This window comes from Alternaria arbusti (assembly GCF_024043155.1).
Source record: "Alternaria arbusti strain BMP 1465 chromosome Unknown scaffold_20, whole genome shotgun sequence".
Classification (NCBI taxonomy): domain Eukaryota; kingdom Fungi; phylum Ascomycota; class Dothideomycetes; order Pleosporales; family Pleosporaceae; genus Alternaria; species Alternaria arbusti.
In genome coordinates, this window is record NW_026249960.1 from 37,096 (window position 1) to 64,569 (window position 27,474).

The 27,474-nt window shown below is 53.1% G+C and overlaps 8 protein-coding genes across 8 annotated transcripts; 4 read left to right on the forward strand and 4 right to left on the reverse strand.

The window, feature by feature from the left end:
* Positions 1 to 192: 192 nt before the first annotated feature.
* On the forward strand, positions 193 to 8,212 carry J4E86_010095 (uncharacterized protein; the record flags this gene model as incomplete). The annotated part of the gene is made up of 2 exons (XM_051450595.1): positions 193 to 5,655; positions 5,711 to 8,212. The coding sequence occupies 2 exons, from the start codon at positions 193 to 195 to the stop codon at positions 8,210 to 8,212; spliced, it is 7,965 nt and encodes a 2,654-aa protein (XP_051298110.1).
* Positions 8,213 to 8,356: 144 nt separating this feature from the next.
* On the reverse strand, positions 8,357 to 10,093 carry J4E86_010096 (uncharacterized protein; the record flags this gene model as incomplete). Its single annotated transcript, XM_051450596.1, has 2 exons — positions 8,357 to 9,362; positions 9,414 to 10,093. The coding sequence occupies 2 exons, from the start codon at positions 10,091 to 10,093 to the stop codon at positions 8,357 to 8,359; spliced, it is 1,686 nt and encodes a 561-aa protein (XP_051298111.1).
* Positions 10,094 to 10,590: 497 nt separating this feature from the next.
* On the forward strand, positions 10,591 to 11,445 carry J4E86_010097 (uncharacterized protein; the record flags this gene model as incomplete). The annotated part of the gene is made up of 1 exon (XM_051450597.1): positions 10,591 to 11,445. One exon carries the CDS (start codon positions 10,591 to 10,593, stop codon positions 11,443 to 11,445), a length of 855 nt encoding a protein of 284 aa, XP_051298112.1.
* Positions 11,446 to 11,505: 60 nt separating this feature from the next.
* Positions 11,506 to 14,013, reverse strand: J4E86_010098 (uncharacterized protein; the record flags this gene model as incomplete). The annotated part of the gene is made up of 1 exon (XM_051450598.1): positions 11,506 to 14,013. One exon carries the CDS (start codon positions 14,011 to 14,013, stop codon positions 11,506 to 11,508), a length of 2,508 nt encoding a protein of 835 aa, XP_051298113.1.
* Positions 14,014 to 17,657: 3,644 nt separating this feature from the next.
* Positions 17,658 to 18,681, forward strand: PRE2 (Proteasome subunit beta type-5; the record flags this gene model as incomplete). Its single annotated transcript, XM_051450599.1, has 4 exons — positions 17,658 to 17,789; positions 17,847 to 18,068; positions 18,130 to 18,270; positions 18,325 to 18,681. The coding sequence occupies 4 exons, from the start codon at positions 17,658 to 17,660 to the stop codon at positions 18,679 to 18,681; spliced, it is 852 nt and encodes a 283-aa protein (XP_051298114.1).
* A 594-nt stretch (positions 18,682 to 19,275) lies between these two features.
* On the reverse strand, positions 19,276 to 24,059 carry J4E86_010100 (uncharacterized protein; the record flags this gene model as incomplete). The annotated part of the gene is made up of 2 exons (XM_051450600.1): positions 19,276 to 22,352; positions 22,400 to 24,059. 2 exons carry the CDS (start codon positions 24,057 to 24,059, stop codon positions 19,276 to 19,278), a joined length of 4,737 nt encoding a protein of 1,578 aa, XP_051298115.1.
* Positions 24,060 to 24,850: 791 nt separating this feature from the next.
* J4E86_010101 (uncharacterized protein) lies at positions 24,851 to 25,456 on the forward strand (the record flags this gene model as incomplete). Its single annotated transcript, XM_051450601.1, has 5 exons — positions 24,851 to 24,888; positions 24,977 to 25,000; positions 25,052 to 25,108; positions 25,181 to 25,308; positions 25,374 to 25,456. The coding sequence occupies 5 exons, from the start codon at positions 24,851 to 24,853 to the stop codon at positions 25,454 to 25,456; spliced, it is 330 nt and encodes a 109-aa protein (XP_051298116.1).
* Positions 25,457 to 25,977: 521 nt separating this feature from the next.
* On the reverse strand, positions 25,978 to 27,102 carry J4E86_010102 (uncharacterized protein; the record flags this gene model as incomplete). Its single annotated transcript, XM_051450602.1, has 2 exons — positions 25,978 to 26,639; positions 26,745 to 27,102. 2 exons carry the CDS (start codon positions 27,100 to 27,102, stop codon positions 25,978 to 25,980), a joined length of 1,020 nt encoding a protein of 339 aa, XP_051298117.1.
* Positions 27,103 to 27,474: the final 372 nt, after the last annotated feature.

Consider the following 27,474-nt stretch of genomic DNA (forward strand, 5'->3'; position numbering starts at 1 on the left):
CTGTAGCCTGTGGCGAATGTTTCGATAGGTTGATGTTGGCGACGCGTGGTGTTGAGTATGGGTGATTGGCGCGTCGGAGGCCTCGGTGGTGCCAGGGTCCAGCTTTTTTGTTAGCGCCAGGAAATTCTAGTGGAGCATCATCGAGTGAAGAAGGTGCAACCACACCAGCTCTCAACACCACAACTCCACACCATGGCCGCCATGTCCAGAGGCCAAACCGCGAAGCCGGCTGCAAAGCCCAAATCCAAGGTCGCCAAATCAGCGCGCCCCCAGAAACGAGTCAAGGGCGGCACCGAGTCGACGCGCAACCATGTCTTCAAAGGCTTCACCCAGCGCATTGCCCAGCTTAAGATCGAGCCCATCCGCCGCGGTCGCAGCACTTTCCTCGACGACGCCGAACTCGAATCCACCTTCTCCTACTTCCGCGACTCCTTCAATGAGTGGCGAGAGCTCAACATGTCTGAGGGCTTCACCACCTTCGCCCGCAAGGTCGCGCCACTATGCGACAGCCTCCCGCAGGTCCTCCACCACAGCGACCGCATATTCCAGCTGCTCGTAGAATACATCGAAAAAGGCGAGAAGTTCAGCCAGGAACCGCTGCTAAGTCTTACGGCGCATCTGGCACACGACATGGGCGAGCGGTTCGAGAAGTACTTCGAAAAGGCAGTCACGACGGTGTCGCATCTGGCAGCCACACATGCTGATGTTGAGGTCATAGAGTGGGCTTTTGGCTGTCTGGCATGGCTGTTCAAGTACCTCTCGCGCCTCTTAGTTCCCAACTTGCGCCCGGTCTTCGATCTCATGTCGCCTCTGCTGGGCAAAGAGCGCCAGAAAGCCTTCGTCTCCCGTTTCGCCGCCGAATCGCTCAGCTTCCTCGTCCGCAAAGCCGGCGCCGGCTACCATCGCGACAAGATGCCTCTCCGGACAATCATCAAGCACATATCGGACCAGCTGAAGGACCAGCAAGAGTCGGGCAAGGACTACGCGTTCCAGCAGGGTCTCATGTACCTCTTGACCGACTCGCTCAAGGGTGTACAACGTGGATTCCACTCGAGCGCGACGGCCATACTACAGGAGCTTCTAGCAGAGACATACAACGAAGAGCACGTCCAACTCCGGATCCCGCCTCTGGAGCCCGTGGTGACTGGCGTCATTACAGCTGCTATCCACCACACGGACGCGGAGAACTTCGCGCCACTCCTTGAAGTGATTCTCGCACAGATCGATAAGACATCTTCCGATACGCGTTACGTGGGCCTTTCGTCTCGTCTGCTGCTAGTCGCTTGCGGTGTGCGACAAGGTGATCGTGTCGATGACTGGCAACCCGTGCTGAGCTTGGTCAGTCATTTGCTTGACTCAACCAAGGAATCATCTACACTCGATTCCGTTGATGCATGGGAGCTCTTGTCGGTCATCTCTGTTGTGTTCCAATACTGTCCTCTTGGCGCAGCGACACGATACGAAAAATTGCTCGAAGGGCTTACCCGTGGCCCCTGGGAGCCATACTTCTTACCCTTCTGCAATCTCTTTGCTGACCTAGGGGTGGAGAGATTCAGGACGTTGCTACTTCCTTATTTCAAGAGGTTCATCGCGCAGAAGGCACACGAGCACGGATCACAATTTTGCGCTATTCTCCCTCGACTTTACTACAAGCGCGACAACAACGACAACAGCGCGCTGGCGAAAGTCGATCTACAGGCTTCTGATCAATGGCAAGTGACCGTACACGAACCGTTCGACAAGCTTCTTGAGTCTGTACGCGGCGATGTCGATTCAGATTACGAAACATTTTACTGCAATGCTTTGCTATTCGCTGTAGATACGCTGCGTCTAGGAAACGATAAGACCCACGGAATAATGACCGACCTTGCAGAGCTACTCAAGAACGCCTTAGACACCGACAGCGCAAAGCCCCGACAAACTGTAGACATATTTGCCACCGGCAACGGGTTTCAGGCCCTCATCAGTAAAGGCGACAGTGATGACTTGACGACAAGTTTATGGCCTGCGTTGTGTCAAGCATCTCCTGTATATGGCCATTCTCTAGCTTTCTGGCGCGCGTTCCTGCGCTTATTGGAGCGGGAGAAGACTAAAGTCGACATTACCGGCTCTCACATGGAACCTCTCAAGCGAACACTAATGCGCTGCTTGGGGTCTCCATCACATGACCTAAGATTCACAGCCATACAAGTCTTGCGGATCATTGCAGGGCAGAGCCAGGAACATCAGGACATACTGCATACCGCGATGCTGATCGAGCAGACACCACTGAATCTAGAGACTCAGAGATCCATTGCGATGCGCATAGGGCAAATCGCGAAACTGTACCCAGGTGTATGTTCTAATGAATGGATAGGGGAGGCCATACCCGCTTTCTGTCTAGGATTGCTACACGTCAAACTAGCTTCGGTCTGGAACGACAGTTGCGCAGCTTTGAAGGCCATTTGCCAGACAAAAGAGGGCGAGGGTTTCGTCACCCAACACGTTTTTGAATGGCTGAGTGCTTTCGATGCCAGCGAAAGTTTCACGAACGCATCTCAACCGGAATCCACACAGCGACCCTACGCCACAGACTTCGAGTGCACCAACCTCATGGAGCTGCAAGAGCGTGTGGCAAATGTGCAGTCACAGGCTGACAGTACTGAGGAACAGCTGGAGACTTTATTCAAGGACAACCATGCCGAAGTACCTTTCCACAATCCTTTCAGCAGGACACAAGCTCTCCGAGTATTGGATTCCCTGCCACACATCGCGGAGAAGCGTTCTCGCCTTCTTGTCCCCGTGCTGCTAAACTGGGCACTGAACCAGGCCACACCGGAGCCTGAAGATGCGCCCAATCCCGAACAAGATACGGATGCCATTCTGCAGGATCGCTGGTCAAGGAAAGACCAGAAAGCAATGCTCTCAATCTTCGCCAAGTTCAATAACCCCAAGGTCCTGTACCGTACGGACGAGGTTCGCGAAGCTCTGCTTGCTTTACTAGGAAACGGAGACATCGAGATCCAGAAAGCCGCTCTGAAGGCACTTCTCACGTGGAAGGATCCAGTCATTGTCAAACACCAAGAACAACTGCTCAATTTGCTTGATGATGAGCGATTCCGTGACGAGCTACCAATCTTCCTCAGCGAAGGAAAGCTGCAGGATACCGACGTCGATCAAGTACTTCCGATTGTTCTGCGACTCTTATACGGAAAAGTCATAGCTGGCAAGCGAGGTCTGGAGTCGAAGAGGAAGGCCGTTTTCGTCGGCCTGAAGACCAGATTCGGAGATGACGCTATACGCCAATTCTTGCAGATCGCGTTCGGGCCTTTAGGTCGCATCTCAATTCTCAAAGACTCCGCGGTCGATGAAGAGCTGCTGCAGAAAGAGCTGGTAGACCCGCGAAAGCAGGTGGGAATGTTGAACCTACTTGATGACTTGCTGAGTACGTTTGCAACTACATTCGCGCCCTTTGCCGGAATCGTCGTGGATCCCATTCTATACTCAGCCATCAAGGCATCGCGAGAACTGTCAAGACCAAGCGAAAGCGAAGATGACGAAGGTCGAGCGACAAAGACCTCCTTACTGAAGACTATCCGGCAGCGGGCGCTGCAGATTCTGGGTAGGCTGTTTGAAAACTGTCCGGACTTTGACTGGAAACCGTACGCAGGTGTTCTAGTCAAGGAGATGGTCGAGCCCAGGCTCGAGCAGCTGCCCATTGAGACAGCCCAGTCCGTCTCAGGTCTACTCCGATTGTTCGCGGCATGGTCTAAATCAAGCCGGACAGCTCCGTTCTTGGTAGAACTCAACCCTGCCATTCTGCACAAGATCATCGACTGCCTGGAGGTACCATCGGCTAAGGACGAGGTCAAGTGCTTTGTCTTGAACGACATCGTTCGAAGCATCGTTTCTCTTGTCACCGAAGAAGATGAGACACCGACGACAGAGTCGAAACTCCTCAGGAATCGTATCCATACCGATATCATCCAGCCATACTCAACTGCGATACTCCACCGAGTTGGTCAACTACTTCGCCAAAGCCCCGGTAAAGAAGTGCTCGAAGCCGGTGTACAAACGGTGGCAGACCTAGCGCCTCATGTAGTCGGTGCCACGGAATCCCGAAGCATGATCGAAATCGCAACTTTCTTGCTTCGCCAGCCTTCAAAGCGCGTCAACCCACGTACTAAGCTTGGCTTACTCAAGATCCTTCATGAATTTATCCAGCGATGTGATAGCCAGAGTTTGGTTGAACTCTTTGACACAACCTACGATGCCATCTCTCCTATGTTCAGTTTCGTTCAGGATCGAACAGCCCGAAGCTTGCTTTGCGATGTTCTCCAGGATCTCTCCGACACCAACGGCGATCTCACAGTAATCGCAAAGCTGTGCCATGATCTGAATTCATTCGCTACTGGACGCCTCGATGAACCAGACTTTGAACGCCGCTCGCAAGCTTTCAATGCCATAAACGAAGAAAGCTATCGATCATACACGCTCACACAGTGGAAGCCTCTAGTTTACAACATGCTGTATCTCATCAAGGACAACGACGAGCTCAGCATTCGAGTCAATGCATCACTATCTCTACGTCGTTTCAGCGAGGTCGCGTCGAGCGAACAGTTCAAGGAATTTGTGTCATTTGCAGTCCTACCTGGGATTCAGAATGGTATGCGGGAGAACTCGGAGCTTGTGCGGGTCGAATACCTTGCCGTCCTGGAACATCTGGTCAAGACACATTCAGACTGGGCTCCCGTAGCCGATCTGCATGTCCTCCTCTCAGAAGATGACGAGGCATCGTTCTTTGGCAACATTTTGCACATCCAGGGTCATCGACGACTGCGAGCCTTGCGCCGTCTGGCCACCCACGCGTCCCACCTGCGAGGTACCAACATCTATCACATCCTGATACCACTCCTCGAGCACTTCGTCTTCAACAAGGGTGACGACGAGGCTGCGGACAGCCTTCTGGGAGAGACGATCAAGACACTTACATCTTTGACCGAGAGTCTTGAGTGGCCGCAGTTCCGTTCCCTACTCAAACGCTACATCGGCTACCTGACAAGCAAGGAAGACCTGCAAAAGCCTATTATCCGATTGATCGCAGGTCTCATGGACGGTTTGAACCAAGCAGGACGTGCCAAAGGCTACATTGCTAAGCCCTCCTCTCAAGGCGCATCCGAGACCGAGGAAGCTGAGGACGCTATGGAGGTTGATCAGCCCTTATCGACTTTGGCCAAGACGCTCCCACAACAGGAAAAACTTAGCACCGATCTGATCAGCAACTTCCTGCCCGACTTGACCAACTTCCTGCACAAGAAGGATGAGTCTACCGTCAGTCTACGTGTGCCGATTGCAACAGCGATTGCAAAGATTCTTTTGATCCTACCGCCATTCGAGATCGAGACACGCTTGCCGGGCGTTCTTCTGGATATCTGCTACATCTTGAAGAGCCGCGCGCAAGAAGCACGCGACATGTCGAGAAACACTCTCAGTGATATTGCTACGATACTGGGCCCTGGCTACGTGGGCTTCATCCTGAAGGCTTTGCGGACTGCGCTTCAACGCGGTTACCAGCTCCACGTTCTGTCGTTCACTTTGCATACCATTCTGGTCAAGCTCGCCGACCAAACGAACCCAGGTGATCTTGATTACTGTTTGGTGGAGCTAGTCGATGTTGTAAGTACCCCGACAGAATGCATTCACTTTGGGAACAAACTAACGTAGTATTTAGATCATGGACGACACTTTCGGTGCTGCAGGTCAGGAGAAGGATGCTGAAGAATACATCTCTAAGATGAAGGAGGTGAAGAGCAGCAAATCTTTCGATTCCATGGACATCGTAGCACGGTGTGCCACTCCCGCGCATATCATCAAGCTCGTGCTTCCAATCAGGTCTCTTCTGATCGAGAAGCTCAATGCAAGGATGGTTCAAAAGATCGACGAGCTTTTGCGACGCATCGGACTCGGTGTTCTTCAGAACCCCACGGTGAACAACAGGGATATCTTGGTATTCTGTTATGAGCTCATCCAGGAGGCATACGCTGCAACCACGACCACCGAAAAGAAGGCCAAGATCGACCCCAAGAATAAGCGGTATCTGATCAACAACCGGGGAGCAGCCAAGTCTGGCGCAAGACTTAGCACCAACTCTTACCTGTTCAAGATGATTCGCTTCGGTATGGATATTCTTCGGACTGTGCTCCGCAAGCATGAAGACCTCCAAACTCCCCAGAACTTGGCTGGCTTCCTTCCGATCATTGGCGATGCTATGGTGCAAGGACAAGAAGAAGTTCAGGTCTCGGCTGTGCGCCTTCTCTCCACCATCATCAAGGTACCAATGACAGAGCTGGACACCAACTGTCCCGTGTACATCGACGAAGCGATGCGCGCCATCAAGGGCGCACTGTCGTCCAATACGGAGCTTGCGCAAGCCTCATTGAAGCTAGTCTCAGCGGTGCTACGCGAGCGACCAAACGTGCCGATTAAGGAAAGAGACGTCGGCCACCTTCTCAAGCGCATGATCCCCGACCTGGACGAGCCAGATCGATCAGGTGTCACTTTCGGTTTCCTCAAAGCTGTCATGAACCGTCACATTGATGTTCCTGAGATGTACGAAGCCATGGACAAGGTGGCCGAGATGATGGTTACCAACCAGACGAAATCCGCGCGCGACATCGCCCGTTCGCACTACTTCCAATTCTTGACCTCGTACACGCAGAGTGAGAAACGCTTCAAGAAGCAGATCGAATTCCTCCTCAAGAATCTGCGGTACGAGCATGTGGAAGGCAGGCAGTCTGTCATGGAGGCGCTCGATCTCATCATCGGAAAGGCATTGCCTCGCTTCCCCGAGAAGACGCAGTACGAGTACCACGGTATCATGTTCCTCCCGCTGATCAACACTGTGGCGAATGATGATTCAAGCAAATGCCGAGAAATGGCCAGCTTGCTCATCAAGAGACTGTTCCAACATGCCAGCGACAAGCGGTTGCAAAGTTTCGCGTCTGACCTCAAGAGTTGGCTGGAGCAAGACGACAACGTTGGCCTGAAGCGTTTGGGTATTCAGTGCTTTGGGTTCTACTTCGAAGCAATGGAGGAAGAGGAAGAACCAAAAGAGGTAGCATACGTGCTTGAACGGCTGGACGCAACGATCGATGATTGCCTGACACGGCGCGACGAAGACGACTGGGAGTTGTTGTACTACTCTCTCACCCTGCTCTCCAAGATCTGCAAGAAGTACACCGACACTATGTTTGCATCGAACAAGAATAGCCTATGGACCGCAGTGCAAGCCAGCGCAACTTATCCGCACTTGTGGGTCAAGCTCAAGGCTGCGGAGCTGTTGGGTACATACTTTGCCCATCTGGGTGTCTCGAACAAGGACACTGGACTTGGCGCTCTGCCTCTGGAGGGATCAGGTGGTCTGCAACTAACGGAGCAGAGCATGACGCAGCTCTGCAATGCCTTCCTGAGAAACCTGCTCAACCCCGAGGTGTCAGAACAACTCTGCATGCAAAGCGTAAAGAACATCGCCTTCCTCGCGCGCTGCCTCGCCGTCAACGGCGCAAAGTGGCACTGGCAGAAAACCGACGACGAGGAAGAAGCCGGAGAAACGGCGGTCCCAACAAACGGCGCCGCATCAGCCGCAGACGACGAAGACGACTTCTCCGGCTTCTCCCCTCCACCCGAAACGAAGAAGACGGAGAGAACGGAAGATACCCCACCAACAGCGATCCACCGCCTCATGATCCGCCTCTCAGGCATCGTCCGCAAAGACAAGAGCACCATGAACGCAAAAACAACCATAATGTCCCTCTTCGACACCATCGCCGCGAAATTTACTCTGGAACCGCTTTCAACATCCCTCCCCCACCTCCTCACCACACTCTCAACCCTAACCTCCACCGACGCCACGTTCCCCAAAGCCAGCGCCGCACTCGCTCCCACCTCCAACAACAACCCGCCTACAGACCCATACAAAGCACTGTCAGACAAGGCGCGCGAGGTCATGAATACATTGCAGAAGCGGTTGGGTACACAGGAGTATCTTAATGTTATGGCAGAGGTGCAAAGAGGTGTTCGGGAGAGGAGAGAGGAGAGGAGGCGCAAGAGGAAGGTGGATGCTGTGCTGGATCCTGAGAAGGTGATGAAGGAGAAGAGGAGGAGGCATGATGTTAAGAGGGTTAATAAGAAGGCGAGGAGTGCGGGGGAGAAGGGGAGGAGGCAGGGGTGGTAGTGTGATGGCATGTGTGCATTTTCATGGCGTTTTGGGGGAATTGGGATTGGGGCAAAGAAAAGTTTAGCATTGCATGGGGCATGGAGAGTATAGTTGGGGAGATGTTAGATTGTTAATGACATGTGATACCCTTCATCGCTAGTGTTATCTGAAGACTCCACTTCCAATATTGACTTCGGTCCCGAATCGTTGCACTAATTTGTCCACAATCATACCCGCTACTCGATATCTTCGACTGTCCGGTTCGCCATCGCCGCCATGGTTCCCGTGGTCATCGTAGAAAAGTGCCCATGGTGTCACATAGGAGAACCTATCCGCTGTTTTCTGTATGACAATCATGTCGAGAAGAACATGCATACCTGCTTTCTTCTTCGCGTACTCAAGAGCTTTGGTCCGCGCAAGCGGGTCTTGCTTCGCGAATTCGAGGAAAAGGGCAGCGACTCCGGCAAGTATGGGTGACGCAAAAGATGTACCCTCGAGTTTTGCCTGAGTAACACCCTTTAGATTAACTCCAGGAGCAGTGTATCTCGTCTTCCTTTCGGACATGCTGTCAGGGCTGTTGAATGGCGCAGGGTTACCGGAAGCATCCGCTGCATCGACCGCGAAGACCGCGTCGTCGATCGCAGGGTATCTCATGGGTCCAAGAGCTCCAGAATTGGACACAGACGCGAAAAGAAGTATGCCGGCTTTCTGAGCCTCCACTAGCGCGTCATGGACTTCTTGCTTCCAGTGGAGCCAACCGAAGGACATGTTCACAATGTCAACTTCGTCCTTTATTGCAAGCTTGAGAGCTGCAATAACGGCATCTTTGTCAGGTTCTGGCTCGCTACCAGGAGCACTCGCTGATGCCACCCGATAGCTATACAGCTCGGCATTTGGGCAGGTCTTGGAGAGTTGGTACATAACATTCATCCCATGCAAGTCCTCTTTCGTGCCAGTACGTTCGTCTGCGAGGCAGCTTGCAGTTTTCACGATCATTGAATCGAATGATTGCATTAGATAATCATCCTCAGGAGCACCCACCCCCGTATCCAAGATTGCGACTCGTACTTTCGTATATCTCCTTCTCTGGAAGCTCTTCTTTGGTCCACGGATGAATGGGAGAGTCGCTTGCGCTAGGTTATTAAACCACTGTTCAGATTGCCCACTTCTATTGAAAATCAGCGAATTGTCTTGCTAGATTTGTTCTACTAGATCTTACAGGGCGTGAAGTTCGCCGCCGTGCTGACGAGACCCTGTAGATGCGTTCGGCGGAGGTCTTTGCGGCATTGAATTGGTGCGCTTCAACCCTACATCACCGTCCGAGATGAGTACATTGTTGACAGGTGTATTGATGGGGAAAGACTTGATTCTTTGAAGTTGGCGTATGATGTCTCTTGGTGGGTCCTCGATACGGCGAATCACTGCAGAATCACGCGCAGGCCGAAGCTGAGGCATTTGCAGTTCCGAGTTGTTATCAGCATCGGATGCAGAACGACTTGTTCGCGGCTCATGATTGGGTCGCTCGGCTTTTAGCGATTGGTTTGCAGGTGGAAGTCGTTGAGGTCGATTAGGCACATGCAGAGCATTTGGTCTGCGCTTTCTGTGGTCTTCCAGTCTGATCCTAATTGTGTCTTTCGTTTCTCCATCGCTTATCAACTTGAGATTCGATTCACGGTCTTTTTGTATCTCTTCAGCCTGCGTATATAGCTTGTGCTTCCAGAACATGTTGACTACCAACTCTTGGAACACGTCTGTGTCATCTGGGTCGCCGAGGGCCTCGACAAGGTCTACAGCATCGCGGGCCAGCTTGACGCCTCCAACCTGGTTCCCGGCACTGATAGCCTTCTCAGAATCTGCGAATTTAGTGTCCGCTTCTTGCATTGCGACTCTCGCATCCATTGGGTGCGTAAATTTGCGGAGGGGTTTTCACATGGATAGCGACAGGTGGGATGTAGCGACAGCGAAGAAAGGCGCTCAACTTCCCAGTCAGCTCCCTGCTGAAGAGACGTAGACCTGATCAGATGCCCAGGCCACCATTGATACCCAACCGCACCATCATCTCTTGCTATTGGGTGCAGTCTTTACCCACGGTCTGGAATCAACGAACATGCATGCAGTCAGCTACGCTCGCAACCCTGGGCACTTGCATGGTTGGGCCTCAGCCTTGGGGCGATTACTTTCAGCTTTCAGCCACAGTATTCGCCGAAGCTTTCGTCTGCGCCGGAATTGGATATGGCTGCCGGTTGTGATCAGGCTGCTACCTGCTATAAATACGATGTTCCGAAGGCACCGAGTCGATACATCCTACGACCTGGGACGTGAAGTTACATTAAGGCTCTTTATCAAACGACAACACCTCCAAGATTCTATCTGCTCCTTGATATCATTTCGCCACTATGTCTTCCCATAAGGAGAAGTTCTACTTCCTTGCCCCTCCTGACACGCCGGCTAAAGGGCCAATTTTCCTTGGAGGCATCATCAAGACCCCGAAGAACGCTGATGCACCACTCAACAACGCGCGAATGCCCATCGACCAGGAAAAAATGCCCATTTACTCTACTGAAGACCACGCACAGTCTTTCTCCTTCAGCAAGCAGCGCGATTTCTCCACGAGTATCTGGGCGTCTTTTCTGCGTATGATCTTTGGTATCGGGTGTGATGTCCAAAGCGAAACGGACAATCGAGAGTCAGAAGAATGGAAAGTCAAGACGCTGAAAACCATGTCCTTCAATCCCACCCCGGACTACATACGGCAGAGTTTGGATAACTCTGATGTGAAGAAGCAAGTTGCAGACGATGCAAATTGGCTGGGGCGAACCACCGTGTATATGATCACCGGCCTGAAACTGGCTTACGGCGCATCCAGCATTGTCAAGTATTCAAAATCGAAGGGCCTCGAGCTGCGGGCTGGGATTGATGCAACAACACTGGCCATACCAGCCGAAGGCGGGTCGAACATCGGAGGAGCTCATATCGAACAAGTCCATTTGTCGACGGAGAAGAAGTCGCCTATCACTTTGGCATTCCGTATTCAAGAGATAAAAGTGCGTTCCTCGGGTGATATCGCGAACAAACCTGTCTCGGGTGGCATGCTTGGTATGCCAGAGGAGCAGGCAAGGGCGGTAGACCCCGTGTTCGACGTAGAAGGCCTCGAAGAGTGCGACGCGAATGCGGCAGATTTCGGCATTGTTAAGAGCTGGGTCATAGAGGAAAGTGACGAGATCTATGGCTGTGCGTTGGCAAGCAAGTAAGGAGTCCACACTCTTCCACCAACAGTACGGATAAGATTCCATTCATATCTTCAACGGAATTCATCTTAGCTCAAACGTCTTCTTAAGCTTTTTGATGAACTCATGGTCTTTCACAGCTTCCCCGTTCATCTTCCCATGTACGTAAGCTTCGCCTATAAGAGTAAACGCACCTGCAGATCCGTCAGGAGTATCCATTGAAGGTTCTTCAATCTTCCTCAGTATGACAGGCACCGTGCAACCACTGATGATGCATGTGATATCGCCTTTCTTGCAGTTCTCGGGGCCCAGTCCGTATACCGTCTCGCTCCCATCAGCTGTTTTCACTTGCAATTGAATGAAGCGACGCCTCCAGACTACGCTCTTGGCCCTCTCCAGGTATTTTGAGGTCATGCTATCGGGAAGGCTATCTGAAAGTGATTTATTGGTGTTCAGATCTCCTTGGCTGTTGACGAAGCGCGAGTCTTCAAGACAGTGAAGACACGCTTTTTTGTACCATTCCGGCAGATTGCTGCCATTCTCAGTGCGGTCGGCAACAAGTGTTCGCCATAAACGATCAGGAACGGTAGCTCTTCGGTGGTTACCGTCCTGCCTCAGCTTCGCTATCCAATCACCCGGTATAACACCCTCTCGCATCTTATCCGATCGGCTCTCAACGGTACCCAAAACGAAACCTGGGACGTTCAGATATCCAACACGCTGTGTGTGATGCAACTCTTGTTTGAACTTTTGTATGTAGGTTTTGACGGCTATCGGTTTGATTGAAGCAGATGAGATCGGACTCCAGGAAACTTCTCCTTTACTTCCTCCTCGTGAAGGGGCAGTTGCAGAACGCTTGTGACCTTTACTTGAAGGAACGTTGTTTGGTGTGGTAGCTTCCTCCACAGGCCTGAAGCTAATACCCCTATGCAATAGTGGGCGAGGCTCTTGTATAAGATCGCGCGATGGGAACTCATCCTCCGTGTTGGCATTCGAGCCAACTTCGGAACCGGTAGTTTGGTAAGACTGGGCATCGTCGTCATCGGCCGGCACTGTACCGTTGATGTCCTTCGAAGGGGTAAATACAGCAAAGGGGCCAGTTGACCTTCGAGTATATGCTACTGACTCTCTAGTCCGTCGATTTCTCTGGCTGAACTGCTCGTCCTGCTCAGCTTTCCAATCTCCTGATGCATTGTACTGCTTCCACCCGCGGTGTGGATAAATAGGAGATATAGCGACGAAGTTTTCGCCATTTTGCCTCTCATGAGACGTGCCTGGCAAACCAAATGGACGATTCGTGAGCTCTGATATCCATGAAGGTAGCCGAATACGTTCGCCTAAGTTGTCAGTCACTGGTGGGGCCCAATGTCGACAGATGATGTCTCGGGAGCCTGATCGCTCAATGCAACGATGCACAAATGCGATGAACAGATCTGGAGTACTCGTCATGCTGTCCATGCTAAGGTCAGATTCTTTTGACCCTGGCGGATCGGATGCGAGAGCTCGTACCGAATGGATGACGTCCTCGGGAAACCTGGCTTGAAATTGTTGGAAAGTGCAGACAAGAGTCTCAAGATCGAGCAGCCTTTCCGCTATCTCTCCGTCGTCATACTGTCGGCAGACTTGTGTCAAGGATCTGACCAGCTGAGTTGCGCTCAGAGGTGACACCTGGGCGAATATCGCCTTTGAAGAGAAGTTCCGTTCCAACATTGCTTGGTTCTCTTCCAAACTTGAAATGGCAACCGCGAGATCATCCCAGTGCACCACGTGGTCTCCGCAATGAACCGAAGCACTTCGTGCTGAGGCGATCTCTTGTATGATCCAACGTCGACTGAACCACTGCGTCTCTTGCAGGGTTTTGATAAGCGTTCTCCATTGGCCGATTGTGACATCATCACCGCTACGAAGGCATGCTTCGAGCTGCTCGAAATTGCTGATCTCTTGAATGAAGCTGAGAGCTTTGCTTGTTTGCTCGTCGCGATCTCCAAGCCATATACACACACTTTTGGCGGAGTTGTAGATCTTGCTCATCATGGACAATTGCATATCCTTCTCCGCGGTAGCACGCGAATTTTCCCTTTGATCTATGCATATGGCATCCACCCAAAGATTGATATACTTCGTGGTATGACGTACGTTCTTCAAGGCTTGATGTAAATTCGTTCGGACAGCGAAATCTTGAGCTGGTCCACATTGAAGGTGGTTCTGTTCGTCAATCTCAACGCAGTGAATTGATATGATTTGATCAAGTTCGCCGTCACCCCAAACGTAGGATAGGGCTTCGAATTTGTTCTTCACCGACTCCAAGTCCACGACGTAAAGCTCGCAAACTACGGGCTCTTCGATGCGCTGTGGGTGTATGCGTAGGAGGCGAACTTGGCTACCGCTGTCCTTAAAATTGAGTCGTTCGTAGCTGAAACTTCTCGCAGCCTTTCGAGCTCTTTTAATTTGTTGAAAGCTGGGATCATTGATGACCTTCAACACCTGGGTACGGAATTGGGTGCGATGGTTGGGAACTCCTCGTCTGGCAATACGGTATTCTGGGTCCTTATTATTCCCGAGCAGGAAGTCCGTCAGCTCGGAATGATACATAGTGACATCGGAAGTATCTCCAGGATTTGATTGTGCCATGATCAAGAAATGGTCCTTTTCCAGCTGCGCAAGTGAGTGATCCGATGTAAAGTGCGAGGCTACCACTTTATAGAGCGAATACGTCAAGCCAGTCTGACGCTCGCAGAAACCATACAGCCTCTGCTGTAACAAGGATTAATACTAAGCATGCCGCACATATGACCTGCTACACTTTCAGCCTTCTGTTACCGCGTTACGCCGGGGCAGCTTACTGAACTTCTACGGAATCTGTTCTGTTCCAGGCAATATTATGAGGTTTAAGCTACAGAGGTCTTCGGAGACTTATCCAGGTATCATGAAACCAATCCCGGAACTGGTTGCTGTGTAGCTCTGAGGGAGTTATACGGAATGTTGTGACTTTCAGAATAGCGTCCAGCCTTGGGACGCCGCAAACGCCCTCTACAATCCTCAAAGCGTAAAATTAAGCGGGAAGCTGTAGATCCATCGGCGTTTGGCCGCACAGCTGACCCTCACGGCTGAGCCTCACGGCTGACAAGCCTAGATTACGACGTGCGGAACAGCGGTACCGAGATACCTAGGTATGCAAACCCGCGCATCAACTACAGTAAGCGGAGGCTACTTGCTCCTCGCGATACTGAAAGGTTTGTCTCCGGATGAAAACCGCTGGCATACAAATCATAAGCGGATGGTCACGGGCAAGCCGTTGTTGGGGGCCGGTGATCGAGTGTCGCCCTGTTTCGATGACCAAAAGTGAGCTGAGTTCTACAGCTTTGACATCGGTGGCTTTGGATAGAACAGCAGGCTGTGGGTGTGCAAAGCCATGAAAGTGTGGCGCGATAACACCCTACCTAGGTACTCACGGTGTCAGGCTGGCCAATCAAGACGAAGGTAGAAGCGAAGGCGCGTGAGTGATGTCATTCCCCTTTCGCGCCAAAGCGCTACTGGGCAGCATGCAAGCATCTCGTTCCCCTTCCGTAATTCCATTTACAGGCTAGCGCTAGGGTTTTCGGACTGTCTGAGATGGAGACCCGTACAAGGCTACCGGTAACGGTGTTATATGGAAGGGCCATACGCGGAAAGCTCTTGTGTTGACGATACTTCTCTTTTCGAGAGGACCTGATTGTATGGGTGCATATGGAATTCGGAAGTTGTGAGTCGCTCGTTGCGATGGGTCATCGAGTGTACCATGGGATATACGCGGATTCTCGTTTCACTTGATACACGAGTTTCAGCATTGCATTGAGTGAGAAGGATAAGCATGTAAAGAGCTTATAAGCCTGCCTTGCCCTGGTAGATGGAAAAATCTTATGTTCGTGTTAGTACAGAATTCAGGGCGCCTATTTATTCTCTTGTTTGCATGAGGTAGCAGTATCCTTAATATGTATCCCAATTCTAAGGCATACACTGTATGTATTTTCTATGTGAGTATGCTAATTCCGTAGAACGATGTGAGGAATGTGACACACATTCTCAACCTCGTCAAGCATCGAAAAGTTGTTGTGATGAATATACTCATGCAGAGATGAAAGCTCGGCACAAACAAGAAACCCAGTACATGCACGCAATGCAAGGTACTGCCCAAAATCCTTGCATACACGGTGTGCAGCTGTAGATGCATTATCTCAATTGTCTCAGGAACTGAAACCAAGGTAAAGGAATTCGTTAAGCATCAAAATATATCATGATCATTAATAACTACCCGCTCAAGCCCCAACACCGATCAAATCCCAAACATAAGAAAAGGCGTCAGAGCCAACGATCCATACTCCCAAACGGCGGATACTTCAACCCAGTTGGTTTCCTCCTCCTCATCCACCTCCCACCCCCACTCGCACTACTTCCCACAGTACTACTCACGCAATCCCAATCCCACGGCATGCTCTTGCTCAAGGCCTCGTAGCCGGCTACTCTGCGTAAAGTACCCCGGGTCCGCTCTTGTTGGACGTTGCGGAGGGCTGTGCGGGTGTTTTCCCGGACTGTTGTTGTTGATACCCTAGGCTCGACGATTTGAGTGTGATAGGTAGGTTCGCGGGGACGGGACGGTGGTGGACAACGGGATGGTTCGCGGGTTGGTGGTGGAGGGCAAGGGGATGAGATTGTGCGTTTTCTGCCAGAGCCGCGGAGGTGGCCTTCTTTGATGTCGACTATGCCGAGTCCGTGGTGGTGGTGGCTGTGACCGTGTATCGGATGCATGAGTAGGGGATGTAGATGCGGATGCCTGTGGTGATGATTCAGGTGCGCGTCGAAGTGCACGTGATCGTGACCACCTCCTTCCTCCACCTCGAGGCTCATACTTGGTACTCTGACGCGGACGTCGCTGAACCGGGGCGACGCGGGACTACGGCGAACGCGAACGAGTTCCTCCGCACATGAAGAGTCGGTAGAAGGGCGCTGTTGCCTTTTGCCTTTGGCTGGTGTGAGGGTAAACCAGCACATTTCTGGTGCGCGGCGAGGAGAGATCAACGCCGGAATCGATGCGCGCGGGCAAGGGGTAGAGTCGGGTGGGTGGGGCAATACGGTGGTAAGCAGTGTGTGAAAAATATGGGGTGTAAGTTGAAGGTGGTCGCGAAGGTTGATAGTACGAATAAGGTGTAGTGTCGTAACGGGGCATTCAGAAGACTTGAAAGAAGAACAGACAATGGGGTGCAGGCGGTACTTTATCCTATGGCTGACACACAATGTACATATGATCAAATCCTTTCGCACTCTTTCTGCTGATGGCGTCCACCTATGTATATATCGTTGCCCTCGACGATCATTTGCTGCCATCACGCACGCTGCGCCGGACCTGCACGCGGGCCGCACGTATGCTTATACGTGGGAGGACAAATGAGACAGAGTGAGTGAAAACGGTGCCTGCATGATTGTTGCTGGTGCCTGCATATAGGCAATGCAAACATGTGTTCAAGTCCGCTGGGCGAGTGACTGAGGCTGACATGGGTGCGAGATGCGCGCGTGGGTCGGCGCCATGTCTTGCCTGACCTCAAGTCTCAACGAGCGGCATGTGACACTTGAGCCTCAACGCCCGTTCCTGACTTGCGCGATGCGGGAGCTTGTAGGGCCTGATGACGTATGTAGGGATGTGTTGAGGTCGTGCAATAGTCCTTCCGATGGCATTTCCTTCTCTTGCGATGCGTCTGCGCCACGCTGATCCGTCGCTGTGTGTAACGGCATGACTGCAAATATCTCTACACTCTTTGCGCATGCGCATGCCTGTGAGCATGATCGCATTCCTCCTTTTTGGTTAACTTGAGTAGATGCTATTACGATAAATGGCGATGACGCACGTCAGGCGCGCGGTACTGAGCATCGCTGCTCGTATGAGTGGCGATCACTGGGAGGTTGGCACTAGAGAGGAAGACGTAGCCATGACAAGGAACAAAGCAAGCGATAGACATCGTCACCCATAGCAGAGTCTACGCGCATAGACAACTCGAAAGTGCGCAGGTTGTAGTGTAGGTCATCGGCGCTGATCCACCGGACTGGTGAAGGCAACAGCTAGACGCGGCTATGTCTTGGCATTACCGACAACGCCGGAGCTTCGAGCTCACATCACCACGTCAAACAATCAAACAACCCCACCCCAACCACTCGATCACGTTTCCGATACCCTCTGAATCCCGCCAATACATACCGCCGCAACTATGGATTCATTAGTATCGCAGTACAGCCGACCGGCGTATACAGAGGAAGGCCCGTCCGAGGAGGAGCAGTTGCAGCTCTACAGCGGCACCCCGGAGCTGTCTCTCAAGTTTGCCCTACCGCCAGTAGCTCAGGTGCGCTATCCTTCTACTATAGCATATGAGGAGTGGAATGTACTGACGATCTCATAGTCAGCATCATGGCTCCGCGCAATGACGGACGACTACTCCAACCCAAACTGCCCCATCAAGATCGCCCACGGAACCACAACCCTCGCCTTCCGCTTCAAGGGCGGCATCATCGTAGCCACCGATTCGCGTGCGACGGCTGGAAACTGGATAGCCAGTCAGACGGTCAAGAAGGTCATTGAGATCAACAACTGCTTGTTGGGAACCATGGCTGGTGGCGCTGCTGTACGTACAGGACAACCACACGATGGAGTTTGAAGGCAAGTGGAGTATTGACATGCAATAGGACTGCCAATACTGGCTCGCATACCTCGGAATGCAATGTCGCCTCCACGAGCTCCGCCACAAGCGCCGTATCTCCGTCGCCGCAGCCTCCAAGATCCTCGCCAACCTCGTCTACTCATACAAGGGCATGGGTCTGAGTATGGTACGTCTCTCCCACCTCCCCTCCTTTCTCTCCCTCATCTAACCCCTTCCCTAGGGAACAATGTGCGCAGGCGTAACCCCGCAAGAAGGCCCCGCGCTCTACTACATCGACAGCGACGGCACGCGCCTCGCCGGCAACCTCTTCTGTGTCGGTTCCGGTCAGACCTTCGCCTACGGTGTGCTCGACGCACAGTACAAGTACGAATTAGAAGACGACGAGGCGCTCGAACTGGGCAGGAGGAGTATCCTCGCTGCCACCCATCGCGACGCGTACTCTGGTGGTTTCATCAACTTGTACCATGTCAAGGAGGACGGCTGGGTCAAGCACGGCTTCAACGACACGAATCCGATTTTCTGGGAGACGAAGCTTAAGAAGGGCGAGTTCTCGAACGTTACTAGTGCGTTGGAGTAGTGTGGTGGCTATGGGTTAGGGGAAGAAGCCCAAGGCCCGCTGAGGGGATGAGAGATAGACGGCAGACCATGATAGCTGCAATGTGGCAGTCTCACTCGAATCACGACTTAGACATGTCCAATGAAATAACGGCACATCACAATATTTTCCTCATGAAGCGAATTACGCATTGTGATGTTTGCATTTGCATTACCAAATCATACGCGACTAGTCACCATTATCTATGATACTATGCATGCGACCCCCAAGAGCGAACAACCGAACAAGGAAAAAGCCGCAGTCCATGCTGGCTAACGAACGCCTACTATCCCCTTCACCACATGAGTATGAAAGAGAAAAGAAAAAGTGCGATGTACACTATCCCAGTGCCGAGTAGTTGGGTATAAACAAAAGCCTCCTAACAAGGAAGTAGTAAACGCCGCGCAAGTCCCGTTGTCCCCATACGTTTGGACATGTTCGAACGCCGTTGACCGAATTGATGCAAGACAAGACAAGACAAGATAGAAAACGATGTGGGAAACTCAAAGAAAGAGGAGAACGTCTCCAGTGATAGTGAAGTAGAGCCAAGTAAGGGTGTGGTGTGGTGTAATGTGCTCAACGACTCCGCCTCCGTAGTCCCAGATCCTCTTGTTGCAGCTGCTTGATCAGATCGAAACTTGCTTGGTCGAGGTTGGGGTCGATCATGTTGATCATGCTGCCCATGGGGACGTTCATGCCTCCATTCATGCCGACGCCGATTCCCATGCCTGTTCCCATACTCATGCCGTGCTCCAGTTTGATGCCGTTGCCATTGCCGTTTTCTTGCCGCTTGCTAGGTGTGGACTTGGGTGTTTTGCTATTGCGGCCAGCGCGGGAGGGCGTTTGACTGGCTTTGCGACCAGAGGAGTTCTGGGTACGGGCTTTGTATGTGTTGTTGAGTGTGGGCGTGACGGGTGGGGGAGGGAAGTCGGAGTTTGTGGTGAAGTTGTTGTAGTTGTTCGTGGCTGGTGAGGTAATGTATGGGTTGTAAGTGTGACTGTTGTTGTTGGTCGCTGTGGGTGATGCAGCGGAGACGTGTCTGGGCGAGACGGGCGATGACGGGTTGCGAACAGCGTGGTGTTCTGATCCGGGCTTTGATGTGAAGCCGTTCGTGTGCGTTTGCGTAGTATCGTTGTGTGGTGGCGGACCAGGCGTGAGCGGCTCTATGCTAGGACCATGGACTTCGCCGTTACGACCAGTTGGTTCCATTCCATCCATTAGCATCGGATCGGTTGGCTGGTACTCAACCGACGACATGACCGTATCGCCGTTTGGGTGGTACGAGTTCGCCACGTCGTGATTGTAGTCGCCGTTCGTGTATGCTTGGAGGGCAGGATCAACTGGCACTAGATCATCATTCTCAGGACTTTGATCTAGCGCTTGCTGGGCGGAGTAGGCCATCTCTTGCAAGAAGGACGAACCGCCACTGAACTGGTTCGGAAGAGAATGTCGCGCGTGCATGTCTCCATGCAGATATTCGTCGTCATATGAAGATTCATGTCTCATCCGCTTCGCTGTTGATCCCGAGTCCTCATCGCTGACTCTTCGTTTCTTTGATGCTGAACCCCGCGGAATGGGGATCTCGTTGGCCTTGACAGGATCAACATTGCCATATTCATCGTGTATGCATCGACGCTTGCTCTTCCTACAGTCCGCACAAGCCTTGACTCTGCCAGACTTGAGTGCATAAGGGTCGCCGTTCACATCAGCCATGATTGGGCCGCCATTCACTGGCCCATTGGCGGCGTTTGACAAGCTATCTGCAACAGAGTGGTCGCTAAGCCGGCGTTTGACAGATATGCCGTATGAGCCGGAGAGATCGATGGTGTGCATGCCCGGCTTCGATGTATCAATAAGCTCGTCTTTGTGTTTGCATCGGATACGGCGCTTCCTACATGCATCGCATGCAACACGTTTGGGTCCAAGCTGAGATGTTTTGGGTGTGGTGATGTGCGGGTTGTTTGCCGACGGTCGTAGGAAACCAGTCAATGGTCCGGACGTTACAGGCACCATCTCATAGTTGTAGTTCTCCACTTCGACAGGCGGCGAAGGCTCGGGAACCACATCAGACGCTTTGATGCGGGCCGAAGACCTCTCTGCCGTTGCTCGTAAGGCTTCATGGAGCGTCTCACGCTCCAGTCTCTTAACCTGAGCAGCACTGAGCTTCTTCTCTGTCGTCTCCATCACTTCGGGAAGAACAGCATCAGAGAAGGCCCAAGATGGTATGGTCTCATTCCCGCGTTTCCATGCAATCCACATTGCAAAGCGTCGGGCTAGGACAAGCGGCTCGCCATGGCCCTTAGGGATCGACTTGTTGACAGCACTTCGGGTCTTTTGAGGCACATCGATTTTGCCCTCAGTGATTAAGACAGTTCTCCAAATGTAGTTCAGAAGATCGCTCAGCCCTTCAAGTTCGTGCTTGGAGTAGTATCGTTTGTTGTAGTTCTGTGCGCCGAGGTGCGAGTTGTGACCGAACCTGTCTGGCTCGCAGTAGATGGGTGTGTCTCGTGTGAACTGCTCGCCACTTTGCAGAAGCTCTTGAACTGGACCAGGAATTGGATCTTCTTCCAGATATTTGATGGCTGTTAACCACATGATCTTCTGGAAGAACGGATACCGGAATTGCAAAGCCACCTTGGTGTTCTTCTCGATTTCCAGAATTTTAATCTGCATGCCGTAATGGATGCGGGTGAGGAAGTTGCCGCCGATGACGAGGCTGTCTTCGGGAGTCCAGACTGCGTGTATCCAGCCAGAAGGGATCAACATGGTATCTCCAGGGTACAGATCTACTCGGTAACATTCCTTGACCTGTTTGCCAAGCCAGTCGTGTCCTTGATTTGGAGAAAGACACCAGTCTTCGTATTTCTTTAGGTTTTGCTTTGTTGGTGGGATGAAGAAGAAGACCTTCTTTCCCTTGACGATGTGGTAGTAGACGGATGAACCGCCAAAGTCGATGTGGAAGTCGGTGAAGCAGTCTGCGACAGACATAAGGCAGTAGAACTGTACTGGGGGCGGCGCAGACTTATCATCCTCCCGCCACACGGAGTCTTGGAGGTCCATGTCTCGAACAGCCTTGGGACGCCGTATAAGCTTTCCGAGCCGGCTGCGAGATACCTCCAGACTGATGACATTCCGTACTGGCTTTTCTCCTTGTTGCTCGTAGTAGTCGGCCCACTTCCCCATAGTCCACTTCTTGCCTTCGCCTTCCTGTGCTTTGACGTCGATGACGGGTACGGGTTCGTTTGGGCCGAAGAGTTCCGCCACGCGGCGAACAGTCAGGCCTTTAGGTATGACCATATCCAAACTGTCTTGACCGTCGTCGGCGACCGTCTCATATCCGAAGTGTGATCCTGACCCGTCTCCTTGCCCCTCAGTGTTGCCCATGACAACGTCTTCCTCCGCTGACACCGCCGAAGGGTTCATGTCGCCAGGAATCACAATCGGCTCCTTGAACCCGTTCATCTTCTCGAGGAAGTCGCCGGTGATGAGCCGAGCCGGGACACGAGCAAAGGTCTCGGGGGTGAATTCGATATCGCCATTCTTGAAAGCTGAAATATAGTGGTGCTCCGGGTTGTCGTCTGAGGTCTTGAGAACACCCTCGTTTAGACCAGCGTAGTCAACAGTTGTGTGGGCTCTGACGGATTTACGAACCTCTGGACCATGTTAGAACTATAAGCCCAATGTGCGTCGGTAGACCTACTCGTTGTTTCACCAAACTTGGGTCTACACGGTTCGCAGTAGAATTTGTTTACCTCCCGTACCTCCCGTTCGCTGTTGAAACCAGCGCAAGGGTAGTGATACCACTCTTTGCAGCCATCGCAGCCGATCCATTGTTCGCCGTCGCCGATTTTGGTAAGTGATTCGGACGATTTGCAATGGGCGCAGATAAGTTCTGGTTCGGCTGGAGCGGGCGCAGGCTGCGCGACAGTAGCATCAGGAGCAGGGGCGACTGCTTGGTTTCCAAGAGGTAGTGATTTGGCTCGTGAGTACGTCGAGAGCGGCTGGTCGTCTGGTATTGGTGGAGCGGATATTGAGAAGGAATGACGACGTGCTTGCGAGGGCGAGGTTTGGGCTGGTCCAGCTAGCGGTACCGTAGGAATGGAGCTGTCCGTTGGGACCGCAGCAGACTGGTCGGCGGGCAGACTCAGCGGCGACTGAAGCTGGTCCGGGGCTCCAGAAGTTCTTGTGGATGGCGCACTTTTGGGCTTGGGAGTTGACTTCTTCCGTTTGCTGCTGGCCGAAGGGGTGCTACGAGATGCGCGCGCCTTCCCTTTTGGCAAGCCCTGTCCTTTTTTCGCCTTTGGCTCTTCTGACGGAACGGCATCTTGCATCTCAGGCTGTGTAACGATAGTAGGAGCTTCTTCAGGCGGTGTATGTGTTTGCGCAGCCGAGGCGGTCGGGGCTGTGTCTGAGGGTGCGTCTAAAGGGTGTTTCAGGTCGACGGGTGCCTGCGTAGGTTGGCTGTAGTGGTCGGATGACGGTGGTGGCGGCGGAGGCGCTAGAAAAGGATTTTCGGGCGCTTGCTTGTGTTGTATTTGTTGTACTGGTTGCGAATGTTGTAGAAGTTGCGAAGGCTGCTCGGCCGGCGCTGACTGTGAAAAGACCAACCGCTTTGCTGTCGAGGGCGGAGACTGCGCAAGCTGCGTTGTAGCTGCCGTGAAGAAATCGAGCAGCAGCTCAGCTTCAGCACGTCGGTCATCAGGCACGGCGCTGATGTGATGCATGCCATTGCCGCCGTTGGCCGTGTGCTCGACGCTATAGGACCAGCCCGGGATGTGGCTCGTAGCCGGTCTCGACTGAGACTGCCCATACTGCGGAGAGCCGTACACCTCGGAGCGCGCTCTCTTCGCGGGTCTCTCGTCGTAAGGATATATGGGCTCCCTAGGGGAGGCGTGTACGGGGGCGCGCTCGCCGATCGGGTAAGGGAGGGTCGCGGGCGACGTCGCTGGGTGTGAAGCATGGCGCGAAAAGTCAGCGTAGGGCAGGTTTGTGTGCTGCCTGGTGACAGCGACATCTGCGAGGGCCTCAATGGGCGATGCCTGCGCCAGAGAATACTGCGGCGGCGGAGGTGCGGAGCGCGACGAGTGCCCGTACGTCACCGCCGGCGACGAGTGCTCCACGGACGCGCGCGCGCCCTCTCTGAGAGTGAAAGGATTGTGCGGAGCATCATTGATGTGCCTTGTGCCTGATAGCGACGCGGTTGGGATATTCGCATTGCCGGCGGGGTGCGCCGTCGAGGGCTCCGTAGGCGGCAGGATGGGCGACAGCGGCTCGTAGGCGGGCGGCGGAGGTGTAGGGGCGCGCGCCGAAGCTCGCCTGTACTGCTCCTTGAAGGACGAGAGGCGCCTCATGGTGGTCATGGGTGCGGAGGTGGATGGACTGGGGCTTCGGAGGTGCGAGGTACTCGCCGGTCTGGCGTCTCAGACAGATGCGCGGCTATGGAGCAGCGGCACTATCAGCGGAGAGACGGGCGGAGTAAGAGCCGGGCATGGGCATGTCCTGCGGCGAGGCGACTGTGGGCGCGGTCGCGGATGAACGAGCGTAGGGGGAGGTTTGGGAGCAGAATGATGGTGGTGGAGAAGTCGGCGGGGATTGTATTGGGAATGTTGCGACCACGACCAGCACAATCCAACCACGACTCGGCCACGCCAGCGCCGACGACACACTCAGGGCGCGATAGGTAGGCGAGGATGCGGCGGCTTCACAGAGAGCTCGAAGCGCATGTGTCTGTGGTGTGCAGATGGGTGGCCGTTGCAGGAGCTCTGGGGAGGAGACAAGCCGCTTCATTCGCTGCAAGTCCGCGTCTCCGATTCGAGCGCTCGATCCTACGGCAAGGAGTGCACCCATCACCATATCACCTTGCTGTGAGACATTCATATCTCAGTGCATGTCCATAATCACTACATGCTAAACCTCCGCTTTCACAGCCTCTCGTTTGCGGCGCATGTGCATCGTCATCTCGGTGCTGCATGAGTCGCTGTTCTTGGTATGCGTCCGCCACGTGATGCAGCTCGGCGCTCGGACGTGCACGCCATCCACGATTGATCCCGCATGTTCACCAACTTCACTTCTCACTACAACCTCCCCACCGCCCGCCCCCCATTACAAACCTCGCAGCCCGTCCTTTACCGTTCATCACAGTCGCCAAAGTATGAGTCGAGGAGGAAAATTGGCCCCGGAAGTCAACCGGTACGTCCGCCATGCCGCATCGCGTGCCAGTCGCAAGGCCGATGCGACCAACTCACACGACATCTGCGCTAACATGTCATGTCTACAGAGCTCTCTTCGTAAAGAACCTGAGGTTAGTAGATGCCCGCGGTATCTTATCTGCCACGCGCTAATCCTCCGCCAGCTTCAACGTCACCCCAGAGGAACTCTTCGACCTCTTTGGCAAGTTCGGCCCAGTGCGGTACGTCGTCTCCCTCATGCGCTGGCGCATCTTGGCCTTCACCGTCACTCCAGGTTACTGACGTTGACACAGCCAAATTCGCCAGGGCATCGCCAACAACACCAAGGGCACAGCCTTCGTCGTCTATGAAGACGTAATGGACGCAAAGTCGGCCTGCGACAAGCTCAACGGCTTCAACTTCCAGAACCGGTATCTCGTCGGTACGTGGCAGGCGCTTCTCCGACACAGCAAGCACTAACAGCAGCAGTATTATATCACCAGCCAGATAAGATGCTCAAGGCCGCGAATGATCTCGCCGAGCGCCAAGAGAACTTAGAAAAGCTCAAAAAACAACACGGTATTGATTAGGGGTGCGCGAGGACTCAGGAACAGGTGACATCGCGCGAGCGAAGTAAAGACAAAACTCCTGAGGGCCTCAAGACCGATAGCGTAATCTCTAGAAGCTCTTCGAGCCGCGGCGGCGACACGCGCACCTCGACGACCGATTCGATTTTAGCGGAAAAGACCGGCGCTCCTTCCCCGACGACTACACCCGCCTGCCGTAGCTGCGACTGGCGTACTGTAAAACGATCGTTGAAGGGTATATTCAAGTCGGCACACGGCGTTAAGAGGTCATGAAACGTTCACGAACCATGACAGATTGCTGCATTTTCTTGGAGTGGGACTTTACTTAGGATAGCTGGTGATGCATAGGGCTATAACAGACTGCAACAGGCCCCGGCTTCCTCTACAGCGGGCAGTCGGTACTCATCCGACTAGGAATCAAGGACTTCTGGTTCCAGCAATTGCATATGACGCAGTGACATGCTAACACTGATTTTTGAAGGTAACTCCCTCAAGGTCCTTCGCACCTTCCACTTTCGGCTGCATCACGGGACTAGAACCGCCATCTGGCCGAGCTCGTGGTTTTCGCCAACCCAGTCGAAGCCTCTCTCAAAGTCCTCCATCTTGAACTCCGTCACCGAATCAAAACCTCTCTCTTTTCCAAGTTTCAACACTCCCGCTTCGGCCATCTTGATCATTTCCTTCACATCTTGACCCCAGTACATGGCATGACCATGAACCGTGATACTCTTAAACACGATATCCATCATCGGAATCTCCACATCCTTCATCGCGCCACCACCAAAGCCCATGATACACGCTCGTCCGTACTGCTTGAGCGCGCCAAAAGCAGCACGAACATGTGTACTCCCCTCCGCTCCCATGGGCGTGAACTCGAGAAACGCATCCACGGTGCCATGCTTCTGCAGATTCTTAACATCGACCTCGACGTCGTTCGTTCTCAGAACACTTGAAACAAGCTTCGGATGCGCATCCACCAGCCGCTGAAGCGCGCGCTTATTCCTTCCCGTCACCAAAACAGTCGCTCCCATCGCAACCGCCACGCCCACAGCAGCACCTGAGAAAAGCCCCGTAGCAGGCGTAACAACCAGTCTCTCCCCGGGCCTCAGCCCAATCCCCTTCAGCCCACTGTACGCCACAACATCAACACTGAGCTGCACCAACTCCGGTATCGTATACCCCAATTCTCCACAAAGCCTCTTTTCATCCAGCGCCCAGGTGTTCTCCAAGGGCGCCTTAACATAGTCCGCAAACGTAGCATACCGCTAGTTATCCGCAAAGAGCTTCTTACTCCCCTCACTCGTGCCTTCCATTGCGCCCCAGAATATCCATGTATCAGCGTCGTCGCGGGCGCGGATGAACGGCTCGAGGAGGACCAGCTGCCCTTCTGATAGACATGTTGTGTCGGGGCCTGTAGCGGCAATTCGGCCTATGGCTCGTCCGCCGGGGATCATGGGAGTGGGGTAGGTGAAGCCTGCTTTGCCGGAGAGGATGCCCGGAGTTTGGTGTTGGAGGAGGTTTGCGAGGACTTTTACTACGACAGAGCCTGGGCCCGGGTTGGGTGTTGGGATAGACCGTGGGACGAGGGGCCCGTTTTTTGTTTCTTGGAGGAGGGCTTTCATTGTTGGTGGGAGGGTGGTGGTGGACATATTTGGATATGAGGGTTTGTTCCTTTCTTGATAGTTGAGAACTTGCTATAAGATACGGTTTGGAATCGGGTTTCTGTACCTCTTCTCTTATCCTACCTGCCAGGTTTTCCGTACTTATACCTGTCCATGACCACATTGGTGTGCACCCTCCATGCCATGTCATCCAACTCGTTCTACTCACCTATCTCCTTCTCGCGCAAAGGCCGTCTACCTTTTCTCGGAGTTTACGCATATTACGCGCTTCATACCTTAATACATTTGCCCTATCCTAGCGATTGGATCATGCTCGCACCACACCTCCGTCGTTGCTACCCATTCAACCAATTAGACCGCCTCGCGACTGCTGTATACGAACGCGGGTTAGACCCGCCC